Here is a 25568-nt window from a genome sequence, read left to right on the forward strand (position 1 = left end):
TCCGTTTGTGCTTGTTTCTTCTCTTCTTCAGCCATATGGAAGAAAACAAAAAACGCATCTTTATATAAGTCCTTATTTTATCTTATAACCATCAATTAATGGATTATGAAAAGAACTTCGACTTCTTTGATGATAACGGGTTTTTTTTTCCTCGGTTATAAGAAGAAGAAAACTAGAAGCCATTGCATTAGTGTAGAATCCACCAAGAGCTCCTCCATTAATCACCTGATTGGATAGCTCACAATCTTTTTTGTCAAATAATATTATTCTTCGAGTTATTACCATCAAGAATTTTTTTTTTTCGGGATTATAGCCTTCACGTTCAATAGGTAGTGATTTTTTTTGGATTATTGGAAACTAGCTACTTTCCAATAGATACTTACACCCTTCTCCCTAATTATATTCTTGATACTCTCTGAATTATTACCTAAAGTGCATCCTTTCTAATTAGATGCAATTTTATGATAAATCATTTATAGCCACGTTTAATATGTAGTGATCTTGTGGTTCTAACAAATTGAAAATCAGAAAAAGGAAAAACAAAATAAAGTAAGTTGTTATCACTCCAAAAATGATTCCCCGTGAAGAATACAATGACTGTGAATATTGCGTGAAAAGTAGAAGTGATCATTAAGGTCTACTATTTTATACATGCAGGATTATCTCCATTAATTGCCGGGTTTAAGAAAAAGATTAAATGCAATAGCCATGCTTGATGGTTATAAAGTCTAAAGTTTTCCTTCTTCATTTTTTCATTTAGAGCAAATTTTAATAGAGAATATATAAACAAAAGTTGAAAAATATGGAAATACGGGTTAAAGAAGAGAGATTCTTGGTGGTGATTGAGGAAGACTAAATAAGGAAACATAATTAAAGCAAATAAATTATTAATAAAAGGAAACGTCTTATGTTATAATTAACAACTGAAAGGTAATACCAAAAATAAACAGCCAAGAAGTTTACATGAGTGGATCCTCATAAGTTTTTTAATATATGGATTAATTTTCTATGTTATCAAGAAAACAAAGAAACGAAACCCAAGCACTCACATGCTTCCTTGACGTTGTCTTTTCCACCTTGCGTGATTTTCCATGCCTCATGGTCAAACGATTTAAGGCTAAACTAGGTTGAATAGAGTGTATTGCTTGATTGCGCTGTTTTGTCAATTAAAATGAGATTAGAGATTATCGCGAGTAAATAATATGCACTAAGTTGGAAATTAACATGGGTGTAGTGGCTTTCCATATATATATATATATAAAGGGAAGGGGTTTACAAGCATATAAAACTAATAGTTTTACAAAAAAAAAAAAAAAGAAGAAGAATTTCATTAATTTTATTAGAGAATCGGAATATTCTATAATAGATCTAGTTGAGGCTATCAAGGTTAGGGGAAAAATCAGAAATTAAAAAAGAAAAAAAGAAAAAAATTGAAGATATATATATACTTAAAGAGCAAAGAGATTGCAAATTATACCAAAGACAGAGCAAATATGTATGGTAATTAAGTTCATCAATGAAGAATGATTATAAACATATAAAAGCAGTGATTTGATCTTACCCGTTTGATCTCAAGTAAATCAATGGCTAAAAAATATGTACGTGAAACACAAGTCTTTAAAAAATTGATTAAATTGTATATTCCGAATAAATAGCATTAATTTCCTAAAGCTAGCTACATCATTGATCTCCCATGGGTGTGTCATTGGTAATCATGTTTTATCTGTTTTAGGGATGGCAATTGTATCGATTCTTGAGAAGGATTATATAATATTGGTACGATTAGGTTCCATATATGTGTATCAAGGAGGGAGAGGAGAAATGTTTCTTTCCCATTGAGTTTATGACGCCCTTACAAAATCCTAATTAATAAAATAAACATATTAATTAAGATTTAACATATGATGAAAAATAAATAAATTTCTTAGAAATATTCTCTCTAACATGAGCATTTGAAGACTAGAAATCGAGATTTACCAGATTCTGCCCTTATTTTCTTGAATTTTTAATTAAAATTTCACCATTTTCAAGAGTAGCTAGCCACACATGAGCTTCACCCCTCACTAGGAGTATTGTTGAAATTCTCGTTGAAGTTCAAGGGTATGATAATGCAAAAGCAAATTCAGTCAAGGGGAGAGAATGATCAAAACAATTGTAATTAGATAAAAAATTGGTCTCCCTTTTAAGCGAATTTGCAGAGTCTTTTAGTTATAAATAAAAAGGAAAAAGGAAAAACGTTGCTTTAAGGTGTCAAATGCTCAAATTGACAAGTGTAACCTCCAAACGAAAGCAACAGAATATGAATGCTTGCCACGCTCTGGAATCTAAATTAACATTTATGAAATTAGATTCAAAAAATATCATCTTAACCTAAATTGGTTCATTGCCATTTTCACCACCCTCGACCATTCGATGCCTATATATAAAGAGTAACACCCCTTGAACTAAAGCTCATACCCATGCAACTTCGATAACTGTTTCTTCTTTTCTTTATTCTTGATCTCCTTATCTAAAAAATGTCACCAAATGCCATTAGCGAACCCACGTTTGACGCCCATAAGAGGGCATATGTTACTTTCTTGGCTGGGAATGGTGATTATGTGAAAGGTGTTGTGGGTTTAGCCAAGGGTCTAAGGAAAGCGAAATCTTCATACCCTCTTATGGTGGCTATTTTACCTGATGTGCCTGAGGAGCACCGCAAAATTCTAGAATCTCAGGGCTGTATCGTCCGTGAGATTGAGCCAGTGTATCCACCAGAAAACCAGACTCAATTTGCCATGGCTTATTATGTGATTAACTACTCTAAACTTCGTATTTGGGAGGTAATTAGTTATCAACCCTAACCATCTTTCTTTCTTTTCTGGATATGTTACTTTTATAGTCGGTCATCAGGCGTTAATTAGCCATGCAATTGTGTAAGCGTGGGCTATAATCAAATCTCTCCACGTGTATTCTAGAGAACTACACACGACATATATACATCCCTAACCAAAATAAAGATTCTTTCTTTCTTTCTCTTTTGCGCTATGGATCTACATATTTGATGTGATATAATGGCCTCTAATTTAGTATCTAATATGTGTTCCCCCTGTTGTTTGTAGTTTGTGGACTATGAGAAGATGATATACCTTGATGGTGATATTCAAGTCTTTGACAACATTGATCATCTTTTTGATGAGCCGAATGGATATTTCTATGCTGTGATGGACTGTTTCTGTGAGAAGACATGGAGTACCACCCCTCAGTATCAGATTGGATACTGCCAGCAATGCCCTGGAAAAGTTTAGTGGCCTAAGGGGGAGGGCTCCCCTCCTCCTCTATACTTTAATGCTGGCATGTTTGTCTTTGAGCCTAAGCTTTTAACTTACTTTGATCTCTTGGAGACCCTCAAAGTCACCCCTCCTACTTCATTTGCTGAGCAGGTAATCTAGAGTGGTTGAGAATATAGAGTTTTGTTATTGCCTAGGCACAAATAAATACAAATTTTCGGCTATGCTAGTAAGATTGTTTTGTCAGGATTTTTCGCACCGTCCAAAAAGAACTGGCAGACTTTGCGTTTTTTCATTAATCTATCACTTTGTTTTTGGTTTTGATTTGCAGGATTTTCTGAACATGTTCTTCAGGGATGTGTACAAGCCTATCCCTCCTGTGTACAACCTTGTCTCGGCGATGCTGTGGCGCCATCCTGAGAATTTCGAGATTGACAAAGTGAAGGTCGTCCATTATTGTGCTGCGGTAAGAGAGTTAATTTGTCACTAAAAGTGTTGTTTTTCAAACATTTGAATATTTGTCACTAAAAGTGTTGTTTTTCAAACATTTGAATCTATACATTATATCTTAGTTGATTTTCATTTTTGTTCAAAATCGTTAGGGAGCAAAGCCATGGAGGTATACTGGCAAGGAAGAAAACATGGATAGAGAGGACATCCAGTTTTTGGTGAAGAAGTGGTGGGAAATATACGAGGATGAGTCATTGGATTACAAGAATATTAGTGTGCCTGTTGATCAAGAAAAACTTGGACCCCTAATAGCGGCATTGACTGACGATGGAGTGATTAACCATAGAAATCTACCATCGGCAGCATAATCTCGTATACCTCTAGTGTGTCTGGAGCATTATTTTTTAGCCTTATATAAATATTATATTTTAGGGCATTTATTTACTAGCCCTAGATGCTTTTTCAGTCTTGACCGTGATCACTGATCAAGTAATTAAAGAATATATGCATGTGTGTTAATTAAGCACCTTTGACATCTACAAAGTTGGAAAACTAAGAATAAAGAGAATATATTAAGGCTATATATTATTAACTATCTTGGTCCCCCCCCCTAATTTTAGCTTTCTTTATTCTTAACCCTTTTTTGGCGAAGCTTTTCGGCCGTGATCTTTAGCGCTGCTATTTTTCAGTAATATATTTTACTCCGTCATGAATGGGATTCCCCCCTGTTGAAGCCCGAACTAGGGATGATGGACCCAATGGTAGATCCTCGGGGATAACTAGGGATTGGTGAGTTTTCGTGTATTGAAGCCCGAACCCTAAGAAATGCTGCAGTTGTTTTACATACGAATACGACTTAATCCGAAGATATTCAGAGTTCAACTTTTCAATCGAAAACAGAATTATTCAATTGAAATGTCATTTTGAAGGTAAGAAATGTCCGATTCTTTTATACTCTGAAAATCATTTAACCATATGTATTTTCTTAACCAACTTAATTCTTTTTATGCATGGTTTTTGATAGTTAATATAAAAAATTAAACAAATATTTTTTAAATATATTTTTTTACTAAAAAACACTTTTATAAAAATATTGTTTAACACACACTAACTCTAACTCAATCGCTTTAGATGATGGCTGAGCTCAATAATGTGCTGAACATGCCACTTTTTTATTAACAGATGCAAGGCCGGGCTTTGCCGAAGCTTTTGGTCAGGCCCATGCTGCTCGAAGTTGAGGCTAACTTTTATGTGGAACTCGACTTTTTAAATATGTGTGTGTGCATTATCATCTTACTTAGTTGTTTTTAATCACATTGAACAACAAAATAAAAGTACTTCTTTCAGCAAAGAGGACAAAACGATGAAGAAAATAAACTTAATAATATATTGGCAACATCAACTCCTCCCTGATAAAAGGAAACACTTTGAGAAAAATGTAATGAAAAAAAAAAAGTGCCAATGGCTACCGAAAAGGCCTAAAAAATCAAATAAGAAATCAAAACTTGAAAAGTGAAGGTTGGAATTTTGTAATTTAATGTAGATTGTATAAACCCAGCTTAAGAAAGCAAACTGAGCAGTGAAAAGGGCAGTACGCTGGGCCATCCGGAGCTTGAAAGTACTGGCCTAGCTCGGAGGTCAGAACTAATTATAATCGGCTCGGGTCAACATGCTTGGAACTCATGCCCGAGCCCATCAAAAAACTCTGAGGCTCGAATTGGTCCATCAGAGGTACTGATGAAGCCTCATTAATGTACTGCAACAGCATGCTCCAATGGGCCGTGGTCTGTGTTTCAAAAGTCGAATATGTCCATTGTTTAGCCATTAGATTGATGAGAAACCTGAGCGTTTGGATATCAATATCTAGAATTCATTTATTCTAACAAAAATATGAATTGGAAAGGAAAGTAGGTGAGATGGTTTTTATTAACACGGAATTTACCTTAATGGAAAGGAAAGTTGAATCACGAGAACCAAGAGCATGTTTATTCTTCTGTTTAAAAAGTGTTTTTAAAGATTTTTTATTTTTGATTACAATTTTTTACTGTTTTAATATGTGAATATTAAAAAATAAAAAATATATTTTCAAACAAAAAGATAATAACCATCACCATTTCTAAAAAGAAAAAAAACAGCTATTGGGTTTAACAGCTGGCACGAGTGACCCAACTATTGCGTGCCAAGTACTTGAAGAGGCTACACTCCTGATTTTGGTGGATGGTTAGTTGTCAGAAAAAAACAAACAAATGGTTGTTGGCTCCTTCAATAAGAAAAAAAAATAAAAATAAAAAATAAAATGGTCACGTGGTAGTAATCGTGCAAATCTTTGACATTGGAGATCGAAAGAGAAAGTGGAAGATAGAGTGGGTACGGTCCTTTATTGACAGAGCGGCACATAACTTTATTCGAAATCGTATCTTTTGGATTGGCCATGAATGATATGTCTGTTCCTGTACGTGGCCTGGTTTCCATTCTTTTCCCTCGCTGGGACCCCCTTATTCCATCAAACCTTATCCCTTCACTACCTTTCAGAATTCAGACAGTGAAATTAGTGGAGAATTGTACTCGCCTGTAAAGCAAGCTATTGCTTTGGCCACTGATTGCTGTTCGACAAATTGTGAAATTAACTATTAAAATCAAAATAATTGACTAATTACATAGCAATAAATTATTATTTTTTTATAAAATATAATCTAAATAAAAAATTATAACAATTTTAAGATGTTATTTAGATATAATACAGTAAGATCTTTTCTTAAACCCAAACTTTTATTATTGTTCATTAATAGAAACATATGTTAGATCAATAATATAATATATTTAGAGTATATTCTCATACAATTAAATATTTAGCTGCTTAAAATTATTTATTATTATAGACTCAACTATATCATTGACATTAAATAACAAAGGATAGCTTATGTGTGAATTATGAACAGTAAATTTTTAAAATTTTAATTTTAATTTATTTTTCAGTTACAAGTTAGATAAAAATATATATTTTAACACATAAAACACATTTAACGAAAAAAAATTCAATAAATTATAGTTTTGTTGAAATAATAGACCAATTGAACTAAATTATTAGAATTTTACTTTATTGCGCTTCAAATCAGAAGCTCAAAATTTAATAAATATTATTATTTTAAATCAATAAAATTATCTTATTATATTTAAAAATTAAAATATAACAAGATGAAAAAAAATTGTGGTAATTTTAAAAAATATCCTGTTTTTTTCATTCAACTGCATGTTGAGATTGAGTTTCAACATCGAGTTTCCTAACAAATTAACTGTGATGCAAACTGAACTTGACGGAGAATATAACAGAAAGAATCATGTAATCATTTGCTTCCAGGAGCAATATCGCATTTCTACAATATATTTTCTTCAATTGTGTGTGGTATTTGTATGAATATCAAACCATCAATGATTTACAAGAAAATTATTTTCTCTAAAGATTTCATTTTAACAAAATTAATTCCATGTTTGCCTCGAATCCATGCAAGATCCAAATGGTCCTGCATGTGATGATCTACTTGTCGCCACAGCAGGCGAAGAGCATCGATGATCCTACCCCACGTCTACCTGTCTTCCGCTAGGAATTTATTCGAGAAGGCTAATCAAGAGATGGGCCGGGAAAGATGGTTGGGCATATTCAATGTATACGATCCTTTTTTATTTATTATTTTTTTCCTAAATGATTTCATAACAATAAAAAACAATGGTTAGCTTAATAGTTAAAGATATTTGTTTATTTCAAATTTATAATTTAAAATTACATCACATGAAAATTTATTATTATTTTTCAAACACTAAATGCTCAGTCAAAAGCATCTAAAACTCTTTTGATCTCGTATACTAACTAAACATTGATGCATACAGTACTATGGAGATTATATTTATCTCTACACATCAATCCATTCCTAGAATAAATGCACATTTCTACGTGGGAGGCTTTAACCATCATTTAAAAAAATAAAAAATCATTTTTAATAAGTTATTTATATTCAAAAAACTTATATTTTTATTAAGAGCCAAGATGATCTAAATGATACATATAAAGAAAGTTTTTAAGAGAATATATATTTTGGAGATGGTGCTGGATATTCGTTTAGAAATTAGAATACCCTAATTACTTTGCTTGAAAAGTCAATCGTTGTTAGGACCAAACCCAGCATGGTAAAGGCTTGATATACTGTCAAGTTCAAAAATAGTCAGGCTTGGCTTGGCTAGGGGCAAAACCAATATTTTCATTAGGGCGTGTTTGTATTTAAAAAATTTATAACCATAAATTTTTTTATTTAATATTTTTTTATAAAAATATATTGATAAAATTTTAGTATATCATCAAAGACAAAAAAAGAGAAATTGACTACAGAAAACCTTGATTTGATTATGTAATCAGAAATTGAGATCAATGAACAGATCTCCTATCATCGTTCATGATGTTAACCGAATATGTTGAATGTATATGGAAATGATAGGTTCTCTTATTTTAATTTATATTATTATTTTTTTTAAAAAGGAGTGTTTATATATAAGATAGATTCATGATACTCTCGTCAAAGTTTTTTAGTTGAAGATGGTGCTCATCCTTGTGCAAGCTCGCGCGCTCGCACTCCTAACATGAACCTAGAAGCCTTTGCATGTTACAGCTCCGTAACAAATTAGTATCTAAATCAAAGGTTTGGCTTGGGACAAGAGGCGATCGTGATTGAGTTCTTGTGAATTCTAGATATCGCACCTGGATCATTAAATACTTTTGTTGGAAGAAGATCTGTACTGTTCGAATAGGCCGGATTCACGTATGATAATTAAGGAGATTTGTCGGATGCACATAAGGAGTAATTATCTCGTATTGAAGAAGAATAGTAGCTAAAAAGTGCTTATATAAGATGATGAACTCAAAAACCTAATCTAGAGTATTATGCAAGCCAGGAGATACCCTATCAATTGTCCCTTTATAATTCGACTAATTATTTCGGGGTTTAACTTGTTCATCCCAAGAAACCTCGACAGATTTAGATTCGTGGAAATTGCATAACATAGTCGAATATGAGAAGATAAGTGGCGTCAAACATGTGAGCTCCGTTTCACCCAATTCTCTCGGAGTAGAAAGTATGGAATGCATCCATTTTCTGTTTATTTCTACTTGTAAAACTGCTGAAGAAGTTCTTGGCTTCTTGTCTCGAGAAGAGCAGGGTGGAACCGGGGTGTGGAACAGCTGTTTTCGCTCTATCGATGTAATGGTGTTTTCCTAAGCATTACCAGTTATTTTCCTCACATGACAAACAGATGAAGATAGGGTAATATGGTCTTTTTCAGTTTAAATTTGTCGTGCCATTGGACTTTTGAGCGTCCCAGTAGCCGTAATTATAAAACCCGATCCCATGGGTTAACCTGACGATGAAACTAATTTAAATTTAATAGAAAATTGGTCGGAATAATAGTTCATCAAAATCCGATCAATCTAGATAAACTCAAATTAGATTCTGTATATTTTTTTTAATAAAAAATTTAAAATTCATTAATATATATAATCTATGTTTCAAATAAAAAAATTATATGTAAAATTTTTTTTATTTAAATACTTTAACTTAAAATATTTTTCAAAGTGAGATAAAAAAAAAATTATTTAAATATTTTAACTTAAAGTAATAACATAATATTTTTTCAATGTGAAATTTAAAACCCTTTTATATATATATTGCATATTCGCATGAAAAAGGTTATATCTTTTAGATTTGAAATCTATTATTATATATACTCTATATTTCCATAAAAAAAAGGTTATATTTTTTCAATATAGAATTTAAAAATTTTTAGTTTAAATATTTTAATTTAAATGGGTAGCAATATATATTTTCAATGCGAGATTTGAAGTCCTTTCATATAAATACTTGATTTTTTCATGAAAAAAAATTATGTTTTTTCAACATGAGATTTAAAACTCATTAGTATATATATTACGTGTTCCTAAAAAAAAAGTTATTTTTTCAATGTGGGATAAAGTTACGTGTTCCTAAGAAAAAAGTTATTTTTTTAATATGGGATAAAAAAAATTTAGTTTAAATATTTCAGCTTAAAAGCTTAACATAACATCTTTTTAATATCGAATAATTTTTTAAAAAAAATATTATTTTAAACTTCATTATTTAAAACATGTATAGCTTATATTTACATTGATTTTTTTAATTTTCTCATATAAAATATTAAAGTTTTAAATATTTTTTAAAAAAATTTCGAGTTGACCTTAATCCATAAAACTAGGGACCTAGCCCCTTGATCAAGTCAACCCTGAGCTGGGTTTATTAGCTATACTAATAATCAATGCTTGTTTAAAAATGTAATTTTGGTTGTTTTTTAAATAACTTTTCGTGCAAAAATATATAGCAATAATTTTTTATTTTTAAAAATTATTTTTGACATCATCGTATCAAAATTATTTAAAAATACTAAAAATATATTAATTTAACATAAATAAATAATTAATTTTTTAAAAAATCACTTTTAAAACAAAAAAAACAAATAGTTATATCTTATTCGGCGTTTGATTAACTTTTTTAAACGACTTCATGTTAAAGCAAGATTCATTGGATTTCCTTTGATAATAAAAAGATTCCTCGCGCTTTAACAAGCAGGTTTCTCGCCTTTTTGGTTCTACATGTTTCTATCGTTTTTTCTTTGTCAAAAATGGAAACCAAATACAATTTTAAAACCTTCCGCCCTCCGCAAATTTTGAAATTTTGCAGAAATTATAATTGCAGAATACAATTTCAAAAAATGCTATTTCATTGGAAAAACTTAAACATGCCAAGTTATAATTCTTTCCTCAACTTTTTAATTTTTATATATCCAGTAATTGTAGTTTTTTAAATTTATTTTTTTATCATAAACTTTATTTTTGTTATATTTTAATTTATAAATATTAAGAAAAGAGAAAAATATTTTTATAATTTTGATATCAATATATTCATTTTTATAGATGGCTTCAATGAAAGTTATTTTACTCTTTAATTATACCAAATAAAATAGATTGTGATTCAAAAAAAAAATCTGATTCAACTTTAAGTTATTTAATTGATTAAAGAATATTTCTAGACAATTTGATATTGCTTCTTGGTGTATGGAAAAAAAGTCAATAATTCATAAACAAGTTAAACCCTGAGGATTTATATAATCGTTAATTTTAGGATATTTGAGATTAGTCGTGGTACGTGTAAGCTAATCCGGACACTTATATTAATCTAAAAAAAAAGTTAAAGGGAAAGCTTTTATGATCGATATATACTAGAAAACGTATTTTAATTTTAATTTTTGTATTTTAAAAATTTTAATTTTATTTTATTTTTTTCTTAGTTCAAGTTAATATTGTTTTTTGATATTTTTAAATTATGATGTGTCAATATAAAAAAATAAAAAAAATAAAAAAATTATTTTGATATATTAAAAAAAAACATTTTAAAAAATTAAAAAATAGTTATTGTTATACTCTTAAAATTTTGTATGGTAAAAAATAATCCTAGAGTTGAAAAACTTTGGTGTTAAGAAACATCTCGTAAAACATTTTACAATGTGGTGATAATGGAAGGTGACAAAGATGATGTGGCGTTGATGGGGTACTGAAAATTGCATTGATGATGAAGGAAGCAGCGGTGATGATATTGGTTCCGGTGGAGGTGGTGCGCAATACCTGACAACACGGTAAGGGCGGGGTGGTGCTGTGATGGTGTGATAGTTGTTGAAATAATCTACTACCATGAATAAATATTTTCTTAACTAATGAGCTCATTTTACAATCCATGCATGAAAGTGGTCACATTTTCGAAGGGGAGGGGTCCAGGCTCATTAAAAAGCATGGATAAAATAATAAATAGTAAGTGTCCTCCCGCGCATTTATGGATAACAAGAAGAAGTGGAGAAAGGATGTGGCCTGTATTAAATGTGTGGGGTTGGTGAAAGTAGGGGGGGATTTGTTGACAGCTTTTCTTTTTATTATTATTTCTTAAGCGCCTCTTTCACGTGTTTTTTTGTTTAATGAAAAATCACATATAAATTAATAAATATAACTGTACTCTCATGCATTTTTTTTGAAACAAAAAAAAAAAAAAAAAAACAGAGGATGGTCATGGTCTAAATAAATCAAAACACCTTATTTTCACCAAATAATAATAATAAACATGTCGACGCTGGTTTTTACCCTGTTCGGCCTTAACCCAGGTTTACCAAACAATTTAGATTTTTTATTTCAGACATCATGTTTTTTTATTCTATTTTCTTTAACTCGACCCAGTTTAAATCCAAGTTAAAAGTCATTTAGGAATTTAATTTCAGTTTTTCCTTTTACTGTAATTTTTAAACATGCGTGTGATGCCCTTTTCATTTATTTGTAGAAGAACAGATCTGGGTGGGCTTTAATATTTTTTGAGTATTTTTTAATGATTTCGACATGTATTTAAAAAATACTTGAAAAATCAAATTATTTCAACATGTATTTAAACCCTCCAAAAATAACTCGCACGTCAAATCTCAAGTACCACGCTGAATGCATTGAGCTCATCTACAATCTGCTGAGATTTTGTTGTCTCTTAGTATTCTTGTCTGGGGCTTAAGCATTATTTATTTACCCCTTTTTTTTTTGTCACGTTTGTGCTTGCTAAATATAGGCTCTATCAAAAAGTAGATCGCAAGGCAAAAACAAAGCAAACCGACGTTGTTATTATATAAATTGTCCATCACTTCATATGATCAGGGCTCACAGTCATACATAATGCTAGTGCCTTTTTTCTCTCGTTATGGTACCATCTTCTCTCTCTTGAATTATTATTATATAATTAAATGACTGTTTGTTTACGTGGTTATATTTCTTGTTGAAGCTAACCACGGTAAATTGATGTTTCATGATAAATGAAATGTATATTATTGCTCATGTACCTTGTTAACAGTGCTTAAAATATACAGGGTTATTAAAATCAGCTCACTGCTGCTTTTATTTTTCTTTTTTCGAAGTGAAAAATGAATTATAATTTATTTTTTACTGTTCTGTTTGGATAAGATGAAATAAGTCTAGAAGTAAATATATTAAATCAGATTAGATCTAGAAAAATAAAAAAATAAATTTTATTTTTTATTTTTGTGATTATATTTTATTCCAAAACTAATATTTATTAGTTCAGTTCAAAATTAAATATATTAAACCGGGTCTGATTTAGTAAAATTTTAAAAAATAATTTTTTTTATTTTAAATTATGTTTTATTTAAAAAACTAGTATTTATCAATTTAGTCCAAAACTAAATGTATTGAACCGGGTCCAACCTAGTAAAATAAAAATATTTTTTTAGTTATGTTTCATTCAAAAAACCTAGTGTTTTTAAAAAATAAATTTTATTTTTTATTTTTAACTGTGTTTAGATTGTGTTTTATTTAAAAAACTGGTGTTTAACATTATAAAGTATCACTATATAAATTAGACAAAGATCATTTGATGACATAGCATTTACAGAATTTTATCGTAATTTTAATTTTATTCATAATTATATTTTACCTGATATTATTATGCACTTAAAAAACCAAGAAAGTTATAATTATTGTCAGATGTATTTCATAAGTGATGAAATTACAGGTAGTTTAATGGGACGATAAAAATTATTTCATATAAAGTATTGTTTATTTCAAGATGTAATAGCAGTAGTTATATCTACAATATTAATATATATATTTAAAAATCTCAATTTGAAGAGCATTATTAACCAAATATATTAAATTATTTCTTATTTAACTTCAATTTTAACTATATTTTTAGCTAAAATGTATAAATATCAAACCAATTTTAGCTAAAAATATTTTTTTCATGAAATAATTTTTTCCAAACCACAATATAAAAGCTACCACTATATCAAACACAAACATATTTCAAAAGTTACTACTATACCAAACACAAATGCATTTCAAAAGTATGTTAACTTGTTATGTAAAAATATTAAATTGAAGATTTTTTATATTCTTCAATAATTTTGATGGGCTTATATAAAAAAATATATTGGATTGCAATATTAAATATATAATTATTTTTTTATTTTTTTATTGTTAATAATAATACTAAAGATAATAACAATAATAAAAAACCACGTGCTGGAGGGATAGCTTTTCTCTGCAACCCCCTTGAAAAATCGATTGGCGTTATCTTAATTTGTAGGTCCTTATTTTTTCAGGGATAAATTGTACAATTAGTATAGAAATTGAAAAAGAAATGGGAAATTAGTAAAACAAAAAAAAATCTTATTAAAATAGCATGATTTTAAATTTCACACTCCAGAATATATAATTAATATCATGAATTAAAATCATGATATCAATTAAATTAATATAGTGTTTATGAACAATAATATTAATTAAATATCATAGTTTTAAACTAAGATGGATTTAATTTTAGAATGTTTTAAGAAAAAATAAAAAATGATTGTAGGTATTTTTTAGCGAAAAGAAGGCTTTGGATGTCAAAGTTTTTTTAAAGAGGAGGAGTCGCATCTATCTATGTTCTTTAATCTGAGAAAATATTTAAATTTCATGAAATGTTTTTGAGACATAACATGTTTAATTGTTGTTTTTCTAAATCTGAAAACTAATTATTGTTTAATTGTCATTTTTGGTAATAATAATATTTATTAATTATCATATTTTAAAAACCAGAAAAGTTAAAAATAAGTTATTTAACCAAAAAAATTTAAATTTAATTTTTTTTAAAAAAATTATATCAAAGAAAAGTTAAAAATAAGTTATTTAACTAAAAAAATTTAAATTTAATTTTTTTTAAAAAAATTATATCACTGTGCTATTTTTTTTAAAAAAAACTTTTCTGGTTCCATTTTTTTCGACTGAGACACTGCCACGCGTTATAATTGTTTCCACCATAAAGCAAAGCCTATGAATGAATAATAGATTAAACACAAACAAACATGATTGGAGCATGCATTGAGATTTGAGGCCATTTGGCTGGAACTGGGACCGGCATGGCTGGTTTGAAGAGCTGTTAGAAAATAAATGGAAATGTGGAACCATTACCGAGAAAGCAAAGTCATCTTCATCAACCGTGATTCCTATCAAGCCTAGATATTTTTTGGTCGCACACGCCATGATAGATACCTCTTTCTTTGATTTTTCTTTGTCACAGAGGAAACTAGAATATTTTGGGGTTTTACCGTTACAAATGGGCTGCCGCAGCCAGGACATCAGGCGTGGAAAGTCAGATTAAAAACAGAGCTTTTAAGAGGGTTAAAAGTTAGAATTTACTAATTTTAGTACTAAAATTTATAATTATTCAAGGGGAGAGAGGGGGCGGGATTGCAGGGGGGCCAGCCATCCCCACCTCCGCCCCTGGTTCCTGGGCTACGTGGCGGGTCGTCCACCACGTTTTTATCATCTTCCTCTTGTCCGATAGTAGATAATTTCCTGCTTTTTACTAGCATGAACAACAATACCCGGTGTGCGGCACAAGAGGATAGATAAGATGCAAGAGACGCGGGCGGGTTGAAGGCTCCCAGCTCATCTATAAAAAGGGCAGAGCATCATGCAGTTCAGCAGTTGATCACTGAGAGAGCAACATACATCCATAGAGAGAAAGAGAAGACATGGCAACCAGAACTCCAAAGCTTGTGAAGCACACATTGTTGACTCGGTTCAAGGATGAGATCACACGAGAACAAATCGAAAGCTACATTAATGACTATACCAATCTGCTCGATCTCATTCCAAGCATGAAGAGTTTCAATTGGTAATTAAAATAAAGCCACTTTTCTACCTTCTCTGTCGAGTTCATTGAGTAATGACAATCCCGTTCAATTTATGTATTTATCACACACAACTAGCCTCACGCTGCAATGCAAATTGCTTGCAATTCATGCAGAGTCCAAGATACAGTCAATTGGGTCTTTGAATAGCATGTTTCCAATACTATTAACCATTTTTTACTTTATTATATGACAGGGGCACGGATTTGGGCATGGAGTCTGCGGAGCTAAACCGAGGATACACTCATGCCTTTGAATCTACATTTGAGAGCAAGTCAGGCTTGCAAGAGTACCTCGATTCTGCTGCTCTTGCTGCATTTGCAGAAGGATTTTTGCCTACTTTGTCACAGCGTCTTGTGATAGACTACTTTCTCTACTAAATGCTCAGGAGTAACGACTTCGGCCGGGCTATTTCAAGGGAATAAAGTAATGTAATGTACAATAAATGCTGGTTTTGAACCACTGAATGTTCGTGTCTTGATTTCTTGTTTGTGCTGTGCGATGTGAAGGGAGTGCTGCTATTCCTTAAAAATAAAGCCCTTGGGGTTAAGTTGTAGTTTTTCAATCTTTTTGCACGATTAATTTCGGGTTGGTGTTGTTTTCTTCCCATTCTATGCCATTATCCTCGAATGAGCTCCACCATTGACGCACTTTCATGACTGCGTATGTACTTCTCTGATGCCAAATGCCAAGATGAAAAAAGAAACGATAACAAGAGTAAAAGGAAAGAACCAGCATCGATACTGGAAACAACCCTCACAAGAAAAGCTAAACTGTAAAGATTCAGCACTGGAAGAACCTGCCATTTAAAACAAGTGAATTTGCATTGGCCCTTCAACATTTTTAATTGTTATTTTCTGTTATTGGATCCTTCTTTCAATTAATTTATTTGGCACGTCACATGTTTCGCATGAACTTCAGTCGGTGGTTTGTGGACGGTAAAGCGAAAGGAAGAAAAGGCAAAACAAATTTTTTGGAAGTGCATGATGAAAAATCAAGACCGGAGCTTGCAGCCAAGTTTACCAGTCAAATTAAACAGGCAGGACAAGAATTTAGAATTCACATATATATATATATATATATGACGTGTAAAAAGCAAGGATTGAAAGAATATTCCAGTGTCAAAACGTAGACTCATTGTATACCTGTGTCTTTCAAAGTGTTATTATAATTATTTTTTAAAATAATTTTTATTTAAAATAATAATTTTTATTTTTAAAAAATTATTTTAAAAATCAGTGTATTATAATGATATAAAAACATTAAAAAATATCAATTTAAAACAAAAAAACAAAAATTAATTTTTTAAAATAATTTTTAAACACAAAAACAAACAAATTACCTCCTCTTCCCTGTCTATCGTCAATTTAATATTAATTAATTTTTTTAAATAATTTTTAAACACAGAAACAAACAAATTACCTCTTCTCTTCCCTGTCTATCGTCAATTTAATATTTTTTAAATAAAAAACATATTAAAAATAAATCAACTACAGAGCAAACACTTTTATTGACGAGTTCCAACCGAAGTTAATGCAGCAGGGTAATTAATGTTAAAATTTTGAAGAAAAAAAATCGTTTGAGTTGTTATGTTACACAGAAATACATCTCATTCTCGGGTAAAAAAGTATCCTCTCATCATAAGAACCATGCGTGGGCCAGGCGACTGATCCGCCAGGCAAACTTATGATTTTTGTTTTTGAGCAAATAAACAGGTTATCATTCTCTTAAAGACAGAAACCATAAAAATCCAGGCATGTGAGACCCGCATGCCCGAGCTCTTCTTCAAGAGGTTCCAACGTGCGGGACCTTTAGGCTCTTTTTTAGTTTTTTTCATTTATTTTTTGGTCTGTTGTATGATAAATTTAAGGAAAAAATATTAGATTTGGTTTCGTTATTGGTGCGGTCACGATTTTGATAATTTAAGATATGATATCCAATGACTTTTTTTTATGCATTTCCCCGTTTGATTAAAAAAAAATATATAGTCTAATTCTTTATTATCATTTATTTTTTAATTTGACTTAAGATAAAAGGAATGCATTCTCATCTCATCCCTTTTTTTTATCATGCAGCATAGAGAAATTATACCTAACTTAGATCATATTCATGGACGGGTTGTAATTTTTTTTGGTTAATTCAAGCTGAATGAAATTGATATAACATGATATTTTTTTAATTTTATTTTTATTTTTTTTATAACTCTTTAATTTACCTTCATATTTAATTTCTTTTTTTTTTCCAATTAAAGACAATCAAGAAGAGAATAAGGGAAGAAAAATAAAAGAAATCGGTTACCAAACTGAGTTAATTAATTATGATTGTGTCCAGTGGAGGAGCTGCATAGTGTCAAAGGGGGCAATTGTTCCATAATCTTTTTTTTTAATATATTTATATTAAAATATGCAATTGCCCATTCATTTTTTTTTTTTGAAGTATTTTTTATATTAGACTATTAAAAATATCTTAACATGTTTAATTTTCTTTGCTAGCTACTAATTAACCCAAGTTAGCTATTGTTAACTTACAATATGATATAATATATAACATATAATATATATGTTCAGCATATTTCACTAAGTTTTTTATACATATTTCATTAATTAACTAAAACCTTTCTTCTTCCTTTCGAGCTACTATTCCTGATTCTTTTTCTTTTGCAAAATTTATCTTAAAATTTTAAGCTATTAATTAGTTAAGTATATTTTATGATTTTTCAATATAATATATTTATATAATATATAATATAAAATATTTGTTAATAGTTTGTTGGTTCCGTCATTGATTGTGTTTATTAACATATTGTGAATTTCAAATATTAACACGAGGTTGTGTGATTGTGTCTGTTATCATATTGTGAATTTCAAATATTAACACGAGTCAATATCCATGTCATTGTATTTTTTATTTTACTTTTTTAATTTTTATTTAATTCTTTAATATTTTATTGTTTTATATTCAGACTATGGTTAGATAAAATTAAAACGATGGCTGCAGGAATTGTTTTTCACCATATCACTATTTGAATGGGCAGATCAATTCATTTTTGGTTTGTTAGGTCAAACAAGCCTCGGCCTTTTATAATTGTTGATTAATTTTATCTAATACATGGTTACGATATTTCATTTATCATTTCAAATATCTCATCATGTGTGGGTAAAAATAACAACACTTATATTATTTGAATGCAACTATTGGTTTCTCATCCAATCCCCAACTAAACGGTGCAATACGCTAGTTAAAGTCTACATTATTTTCATTGGTATATTTATATTTTATTTTTATTTCTCCAAACCACTTGAATTATATCAACCTCAGTGTAATTGTCGCACAACACTAATTGGTAAAATATAGCAAATAGAAAAATGGATATAAAATGAGTTTTGCAAGACAGGATTTTCAATAGCTTTGAATTTCAATGTTTTTTTAACATTTTTGACGAGTTATTTTAAAAAAAATTAGATTATCAAGTTTTTATCAAGCAACGCCCCCAACAGCTTTCCTAACTTTGGACCATTTCTTTTCTCGTAATGAAAAAAAAAAAAAAAAAAAAAACTAATGTGAATGCAAAAGCACCGGCACAAACACATCGATCAAGTACCAACCTCAACAGGGGAGAAGACTTTCCCGCCACGTTGTTTGGCAGCACCCAAAAGATACAGGCTGGCAAGAGAGTTCAGCATTTTAAAGAGGCCACCATGGCACAGTCCTGCAACACCTAGGAAAGTGGTATAATGGTACGAGCCTGGAATTAAAAAATTTATTCTTTATAATTTTAAATTTGAACTTTGTAATTATTAATATAATCGTTATTAAATGTTTATGTAATTATTAATTTTATAATTTATAAAATTAATAAAAATATACACAGATTACTCGAACACGTACATTAACAAAAAAAAAAAAAAACTAAAGAATCAAGAGACCAGCACTTGTCCAGTAAAACCACCATCAAAGCCCCGAAAATGATATCCTAAACGGGAAAAAAAAAAAATGCTTTGATAATTTTGTTTTTGTCAACCATATACCTGATCCTGCTTCCTCTCACCCCAAAATCTACATGTGGTTTTGCTTTTAGAACTGAAAACATAGATTAAAAAAAGAAAAGAAATTGGTTTACCAAGATCAAATTAAAAGCAACAGTTTAATATATGCTTTTTGTAAGTTTAAATCCATCAATAATACACAATACATTCCAGGAACTCTAGCAAAGAGCTGATTCTTGTTGATCTCGGAGCTTTATTACTACAATAATAAAAAAATTAAGCAAACCATCGATCAGTAGAGCAAACAATGGAGGAAGAATAGAAGCTCCAAAGCTGAGCAGATAAAAATAATTAATCTACACTGTTACCTTGCTTACTTGCCCTTCTCAATAGGCTGATTAACATATGAACAGATTAGAAGCCGACTCGGAGGTTCAACCGATGTAGGGATAACATTAAAGACTTAGGATTTCAACCGAAATACCTTCTTTCCTTGCAATCTGACATCCTCTTATCAAGCGTAGAAGAATCACCACCAGCCTAACCATCCTTGTCATCGGTGATGCGCGAGCAAATCCCTGCCACTGCACTTGTTTCTTCTCCATCATGAATACCCTTCCCTTCTCTTCTTCGGTGAAATGAAAAGACCCAACTACCCTCGCTGGAGAGTTAGAAAAAATTGATCAAAAGGTAAAGGAAGTCATTTTACCGTCCCATAAAAAACTAAAAGGTCACTTGCGCTCCTTCACAAACCATTAATGACTATAGGTTACATAAAAATACTAAAACACCCTTAAACCGTAGTCATCTCAAGTTTTCTTGCAAGGGCACAATTGATAATATACCGAAGCAATGAATAGTAAGAACATGGTATATATACAGTGTTTTAGCTGCATGTTTTACAGTTGTTAATTGTTACTCGTTGATGTTAATAAGTGACGTGACAGGGGTATTTGGTGTTGAGACGGAGGCCCGTATCGAGGTCAAACTAGAGCACTTGAGACGACGCTTGTTAGATTGGCGGGCTTGCAAGAGCTTCTTGATTCTGCCATTGTTAATAAATTAGCATAAGCCTTTCTCCCTGGCATGGAGCAACAGTTTATGGGCTTGCAAGAGCTTCTTGATTCTGCCATTGTTAATAAATTAGCAAAAGCCTTTCTCCCTGGCATGGAGCAACAGTTTATGGGCTTGCAAGAGCTTCTTGATTCTGCCATTGTTAATAAATTAGCATAAGCCTTTCTCCCTGGCATGGAGCAACAGTTTGTGATAGACTATCGGCTCTTTTAAATTTAAGCATCTCTGCTGCAGATCTTGAAATTTTCGTCTATGGGTTATTGCCTTCTCTGCGGGGATTGAGGAGATAAAATGGAATTATGGGATGCTTCGCGCGTGTTTGGCGTGGACGTGCTGATGGCGTAATAAAAATCCAGATAATACTAAAAAAAATCCAGATAATACTTCAGTGAATTAATCGTGATACGCACAAGCTGGCTCGGACACCCATATTAATCTAAAAAAAATTCAAATAATACTAAAAGAATCTGCGAAACATTTATTAGATTACTTATTTACTTGAAAAGACAAAAATAAACATTTAGAAGGCCACCGTAGAAAGCCCCATGACAAAAGACGTGTTGTAAATCTGCAGCATCACGTGTTTTGAATGTTTTCTCACGTGTTTTAATCAGGTGTATCAATTCCGCTTAATTGATTTGAATGATTGAATTTTTTAAGATAACTGCTAACCATTTGAAGCGCGCTTGAAAGCGGGTGGAAGAGTTTTCTTTTGGCAAAAAAAGTATTGAGTACTTTTTAATATTTCTTTTTAATTCAAAAACTCTTAATCATAAAAAAAATTATATATGCGTTGAATTAAATAAATTAATAATAATTTATGCCAAGAAATGCAAAAAAAAAAATCAACTCATCTATTTAACTTGTTCCATAGTAGGTTAAATAATTTTTTAATTCAAAAAAATAAAAATATAGGTGTTGTTAACATGATTTTTAACATCAAATAAAAAATATAATTATAAATTGAAAACTTGTTACTTACATGCAATCAAATAAAGTGAAGATTGTATGTATCAATAAAAACATGTGTTATTTTAAGTTAATTTTTAAAATAATAGAAAAATAAAATAACATTATGAATATGTTTCATTGTATTATGATTCTTTTAATAAAAAAATATAAAAACATTATTTACACAAAAATAAATAAATCTTAAAATATATTTACCAGTAAAATGATGGGAGCCATGATGGTGATGAAGTTCTGGGATTAAAAAAAAAACAATTCTTATAAAAGTAAAATATTTAACCCCAACGTTTTTCTTTGATGCACATTTTTTTATCATTTTAAAGGTTGTTGTTTCTTACTAATAATCAATAATTTTTATATTTAAGAATAAAGATTTTATATATAAAAATAAAAATAAAATAAAATGCATGGATGAATGAGAATAATCTCTTTAAAATATTAAATACAAATAAAATAATTAAAAAAAACAACCGTGCCGTTTAAAAAGGCTAAATAACAATCTAAAAAATCAGAGAGAAATATTATTAATTTAAATGTAAAATTAAACAATTATTAAAAAAACTTAATAAAAAAAGTATCAATTGAACAAAAAAGGTCAAATGCTCTAGAACCTGGTGAACTACCTCCGCTAGTGGGTGTTTGTTTACGCGGTAGCTTTAGCTTTTAAAGCAAACTGCGTAAACTAAGCGTTTGGTAACGTAAAAAAAGCACTTTTTATTTAGTGGGTCCCATAATTTTTTCCATCAAACCGGGGGTTTGCAAAAGCAGCTAGGAGCTGCTTCTCTCCGTTTGCTTTTCTTTATTTACCTGGACACTATTCATAATAGTGTCCATGCTAGGTGATGCTAAGTAAATTAATTCAACTTGGCACTGTTCATTTAAAGAAGTGAAGAGTGCCCGAGTGAATTATAATTCACCTGCAATGCAAGAAGCATTCACTTGGCACTGTTCACGTAAACAGTGTTAGGTGAATTTTTTTGCATTATTCATGTGAGCAAAATTCATTGCATCGTGTCTAACCTAACAGCTATCGCAAAACCAGACACACTTTTAGCCTGATTTACTTGGAAAAGGTGCGGATGATATGTCATTTGTTATATTATCGAAGAAAAAACCAAGGACTAGTGTGTTAAGTGTAGTGGTAATTATTCCAAGTGTTAGGATAGAAATAATATATTTTTTTCAAAAAATATATTCAAGGAAAAAAGGGATTTTTTACAAAATTAAAAAATAGTGAAAATAAAAAAAATAGGTCAAGTGTAGAGTAATATACATGACATATGTGAAGAAAATTGAGGTAAAGAAAAAAAATTACAAGTTTGTCACCACTTGAGTAAAAAATAAAAAAACTTATAATTTTTCTACCACTACAATGAAAATTTTATAAAAAATTTTATAAAAATTTTATAATTTTATCACAGTTAAAGTAAAAGAAATTTAAAAATTACAAAATTTTAATTTCCAAAGTGATTTGCCATTTTCTTGTAGAATACCTTTATTTATGAATAATGATTAAATATGATTATTATCAAATATGATTTAAAATATATACTTTCATATATAATATTTATATTATATATATATATATATTATTTTATGTTGAACGGTAAATAATACCTAGATATTAATATTAAATAAACATATGATATTCAATAGATAAAAATTACAATTTAAAATCTTTTATTCAATAACCAATAAACAAGATATAAATACAGTAAATTTTTTTAGGAATGATTGCCGTTGTCTTTTCTGATTCTAGTAAATGCCGAGCCATGCCAAGAAATTATCTGAATTGGAGAGTTACATGGGGTGTATAACTAGAGAGGTGTCGTTCAAATGAGAGAAAGCAACCTAGGACTCCTAGCTAGTTAGCTAGTCTATAAAAGGGGCACGGGGTCATACAAGCTCGCAGCATCGAGGGAGAGGAAAGAACTGAGATATTCAAGAGAAATACGTTTAGAATTCGAGAGAGAGAGAGAGAGAGAGAGAGAGAGTTCAGACAATGGCCTCGAACAAATCTGCAATCGTATTACCTGGTTCAAAGGTGTTGAAGCACATAGTTTTTGTACGGTTCAATGATGCGATCACCGATGAACAAATTGAGAAATTTATAAAAGACTATGCTGATGTCGCTGATGCAATCGAGTCCGTGAAGGGATTTGGCTGGTAACATAAATGCATATCCTTCTCTCAACTGATTTAATTTAATTTTCCAGCTCCTTTTTTCAAACTAACTAGGCACTGCTAGCTCTGATTTCTCTCTGTCGTGATTGCGATTAATTTCCTAACACAAATCTTTACCATTTTAATCTGTATTGTGTTGTGACAGGGGTAAAAACTATCCTGTTCAGAAACTGAACCATGATTACCTTTACGGGTTTGAGCTTTCATTTGACAGTCAGGATGCCTTCGATGAGTATCGTCAATCTCCTGTTCTCACTGAATTTAATGCCAAGTTTTTGCCTGCCTGTGCAAGCCGTATGATCATGGACTACTATCTCTTCTAAGTCTCTCCAAGGACAATGAACCTCTGCTGCCCTGCAATTTTCATTTGTAAATGGAAATATGCTGAAGTAATAAAGATCAACTCGTGTTGAATGTTTCTTTGGTTAAGTTAAATTGAAGTGCTGTATATGTTGTAAGCCTTTGTGTGGTTCAGGGTTTAACGATCCCTATCAATAAACAAATATTTTATGATACTCTTTTTTTTTAAAAGGTTTTTCTTTCTATTTCCAATTAGCAATTAGCATCGCTACCTCGCCAGGAGTCATAACCTCCTTCTCGAATTTTCTTTTTTTCCTTTTTTTCTTTTAATCAAAGGAAAATGCAATTTCATCGATGAAAGTCGGATTGCCATGGGCTTAGCTTCTTACATTTTATATTTAAAGGTCAGTATTTTCCAGAAAAAAGAGCTGTCTCAGATGTAACATGACAAACTTTTTTATCCCATAATACAGACAGTGTATAAACACTCATTCACCATTCCAATCAAATGGTTTCAACTCCAGGTCAAGGAATGTCCTGAGCAATGATAATAAATCATGTTCGAACCATGAACTCTCAGTGCCTGACCTCCCATGGGGATGGCGATTGTATCTGTTTTTGCAGGGATATGTTTTTATTTATGTGAATAGAGATATGGGCATAAAAGGATTTTTGTTTTTATGGAGAGGAAGGTGGAGGAGACATGTAAAAACACCTGATTTATTCGGATATGGAGATGGGGGGGGATATCCTCCGGCCCACAAAGTACAGACAAGTATGGAAGTTAGGGAGGTCTCCATATAGACGGAGGTTGGTGGTGCATCCCCCACCTCCATGGATCTCTGCTGTTATCCCTGACCCTGTGAGAGTAACAAAACCTAACCTGTGAAACCAAGCAAGTGTCCTCTATGATGAGCCTAAACGCATGATATCATTCTGAAGAGCTGGACACATACTGATACAGTGTATAGTGTCGTGATACAGATTTTCAGTACTCGGAAAAACCTTGAAAAAATAACATTAACAAGATACTAAAACATGTTTTTCCATATTAAAAGGAAATGAACCGGCCGGTCCTCAATACAGAGCAGAACAGTAAAATGTGAAAGCTCGCCAATTTGAATAAGTTCAGGGTAAATGATAATGATGGCTAAATACCTACAAATAAAATAAACTAGAAATACAAATTAATAAAAATATAAAAACGTTACCTGAATAAATATATCGAATTTAATTTTTAAATGTGAGCAATTTTGGCTAGTTGTGTTGGTTTGGATAGGAGAAAGAATCGTCATAAGTGAGCAATCGAACATCTAAATTAATAGTTGTTGTTTATTATCTTATTGGGCGTGTTTACTCTTCATTACCGTCTTCTCTGATTCATGCTAGTTGAAATAATATATAAACTTATATGTACAAGCTTAGTCTAGTGGTACTGTACCTTTAACTTCTTTCGGTGGTATATACTTCATCTTTACCCTGTTACATTTAATTTTTTTTTTTACATACAAAAAAAGAATCCAAGCATTATTAATATTTTTTTAGT

At 30.7% G+C, this 25568-nt stretch overlaps 3 protein-coding genes and 2 long non-coding RNA genes across 5 annotated transcripts; 3 read left to right on the plus strand and 2 right to left on the minus strand.

Moving 5' to 3' along the window:
• Positions 1-2445: 2445 nt before the first annotated feature.
• On the plus strand, positions 2446-4302 carry LOC105115722 (galactinol synthase 2). Its single transcript, XM_011012713.1, is given in 4 exon segments — positions 2446-2822; positions 3102-3422; positions 3601-3735; positions 3872-4302. Coding segments are annotated over 4 exon segments (978 nt in total). The 5' UTR covers positions 2446-2516; the 3' UTR covers positions 4088-4302.
• Positions 4303-15189: 10887 nt separating this feature from the next.
• LOC105115736 (stable protein 1) lies at positions 15190-16095 on the plus strand. The gene is made up of 2 exons (XM_011012733.1): positions 15190-15493; positions 15706-16095. The coding sequence occupies exons 1-2, from the start codon at positions 15351-15353 to the stop codon at positions 15887-15889; spliced, it is 327 nt and encodes a 108-aa protein (XP_011011035.1). The 5' UTR covers positions 15190-15350; the 3' UTR covers positions 15890-16095.
• LOC105115732 (uncharacterized) lies at positions 15998-17117 on the minus strand. The gene is made up of 2 exons (XR_840382.1): positions 16997-17117; positions 15998-16648 (listed from the first exon to the last, which is right to left on the minus strand). It is a non-coding gene; the product is annotated as an uncharacterized LOC105115732 (long non-coding RNA).
• A 2345-nt stretch (positions 17118-19462) lies between these two features.
• On the minus strand, positions 19463-20448 carry LOC105115743 (uncharacterized). The gene is made up of 3 exons (XR_840383.1): positions 19980-20448; positions 19864-19889; positions 19463-19754 (listed from the first exon to the last, which is right to left on the minus strand). It is a non-coding gene; the product is annotated as an uncharacterized LOC105115743 (long non-coding RNA).
• A 2989-nt stretch (positions 20449-23437) lies between these two features.
• LOC105115749 (uncharacterized) lies at positions 23438-24237 on the plus strand. Its single transcript, XM_011012750.1, has 2 exons — positions 23438-23704; positions 23868-24237. Exons 1-2 carry the CDS (start codon positions 23541-23543, stop codon positions 24043-24045), a joined length of 342 nt encoding a protein of 113 aa, XP_011011052.1. The 5' UTR covers positions 23438-23540; the 3' UTR covers positions 24046-24237.
• The last annotated feature ends 1331 nt before the right edge of the window (positions 24238-25568 follow it).

This window comes from Populus euphratica, unplaced genomic scaffold (genome assembly GCF_000495115.2).
Source record: "Populus euphratica unplaced genomic scaffold, PopEup_1.0 scaffold5.1, whole genome shotgun sequence".
NCBI lineage: Eukaryota > Viridiplantae > Streptophyta > Magnoliopsida > Malpighiales > Salicaceae > Populus > Populus euphratica.

Bases quoted from the DNA above. Each gene is read 5' to 3' on its own strand.
- LOC105115736 (XM_011012733.1), top strand. From the start codon at position 15,351: ATGGCAACCAGAACTCCAAAGCTTGTGAAGCACACATTGTTGACTCGG. The intron at 15,494-15,705 runs GTAATTAAAATA...ATTATATGACAG, and splicing joins AGCATGAAGAGTTTCAATTG to GGGCACGGATTTGGGCATGG.
- LOC105115749 (XM_011012750.1), top strand. From the start codon at position 23,541: ATGGCCTCGAACAAATCTGCAATCGTATTACCTGGTTCAAAGGTGTTG. The intron at 23,705-23,867 runs GTAACATAAATG...GTGTTGTGACAG, and splicing joins TCCGTGAAGGGATTTGGCTG to GGGTAAAAACTATCCTGTTC.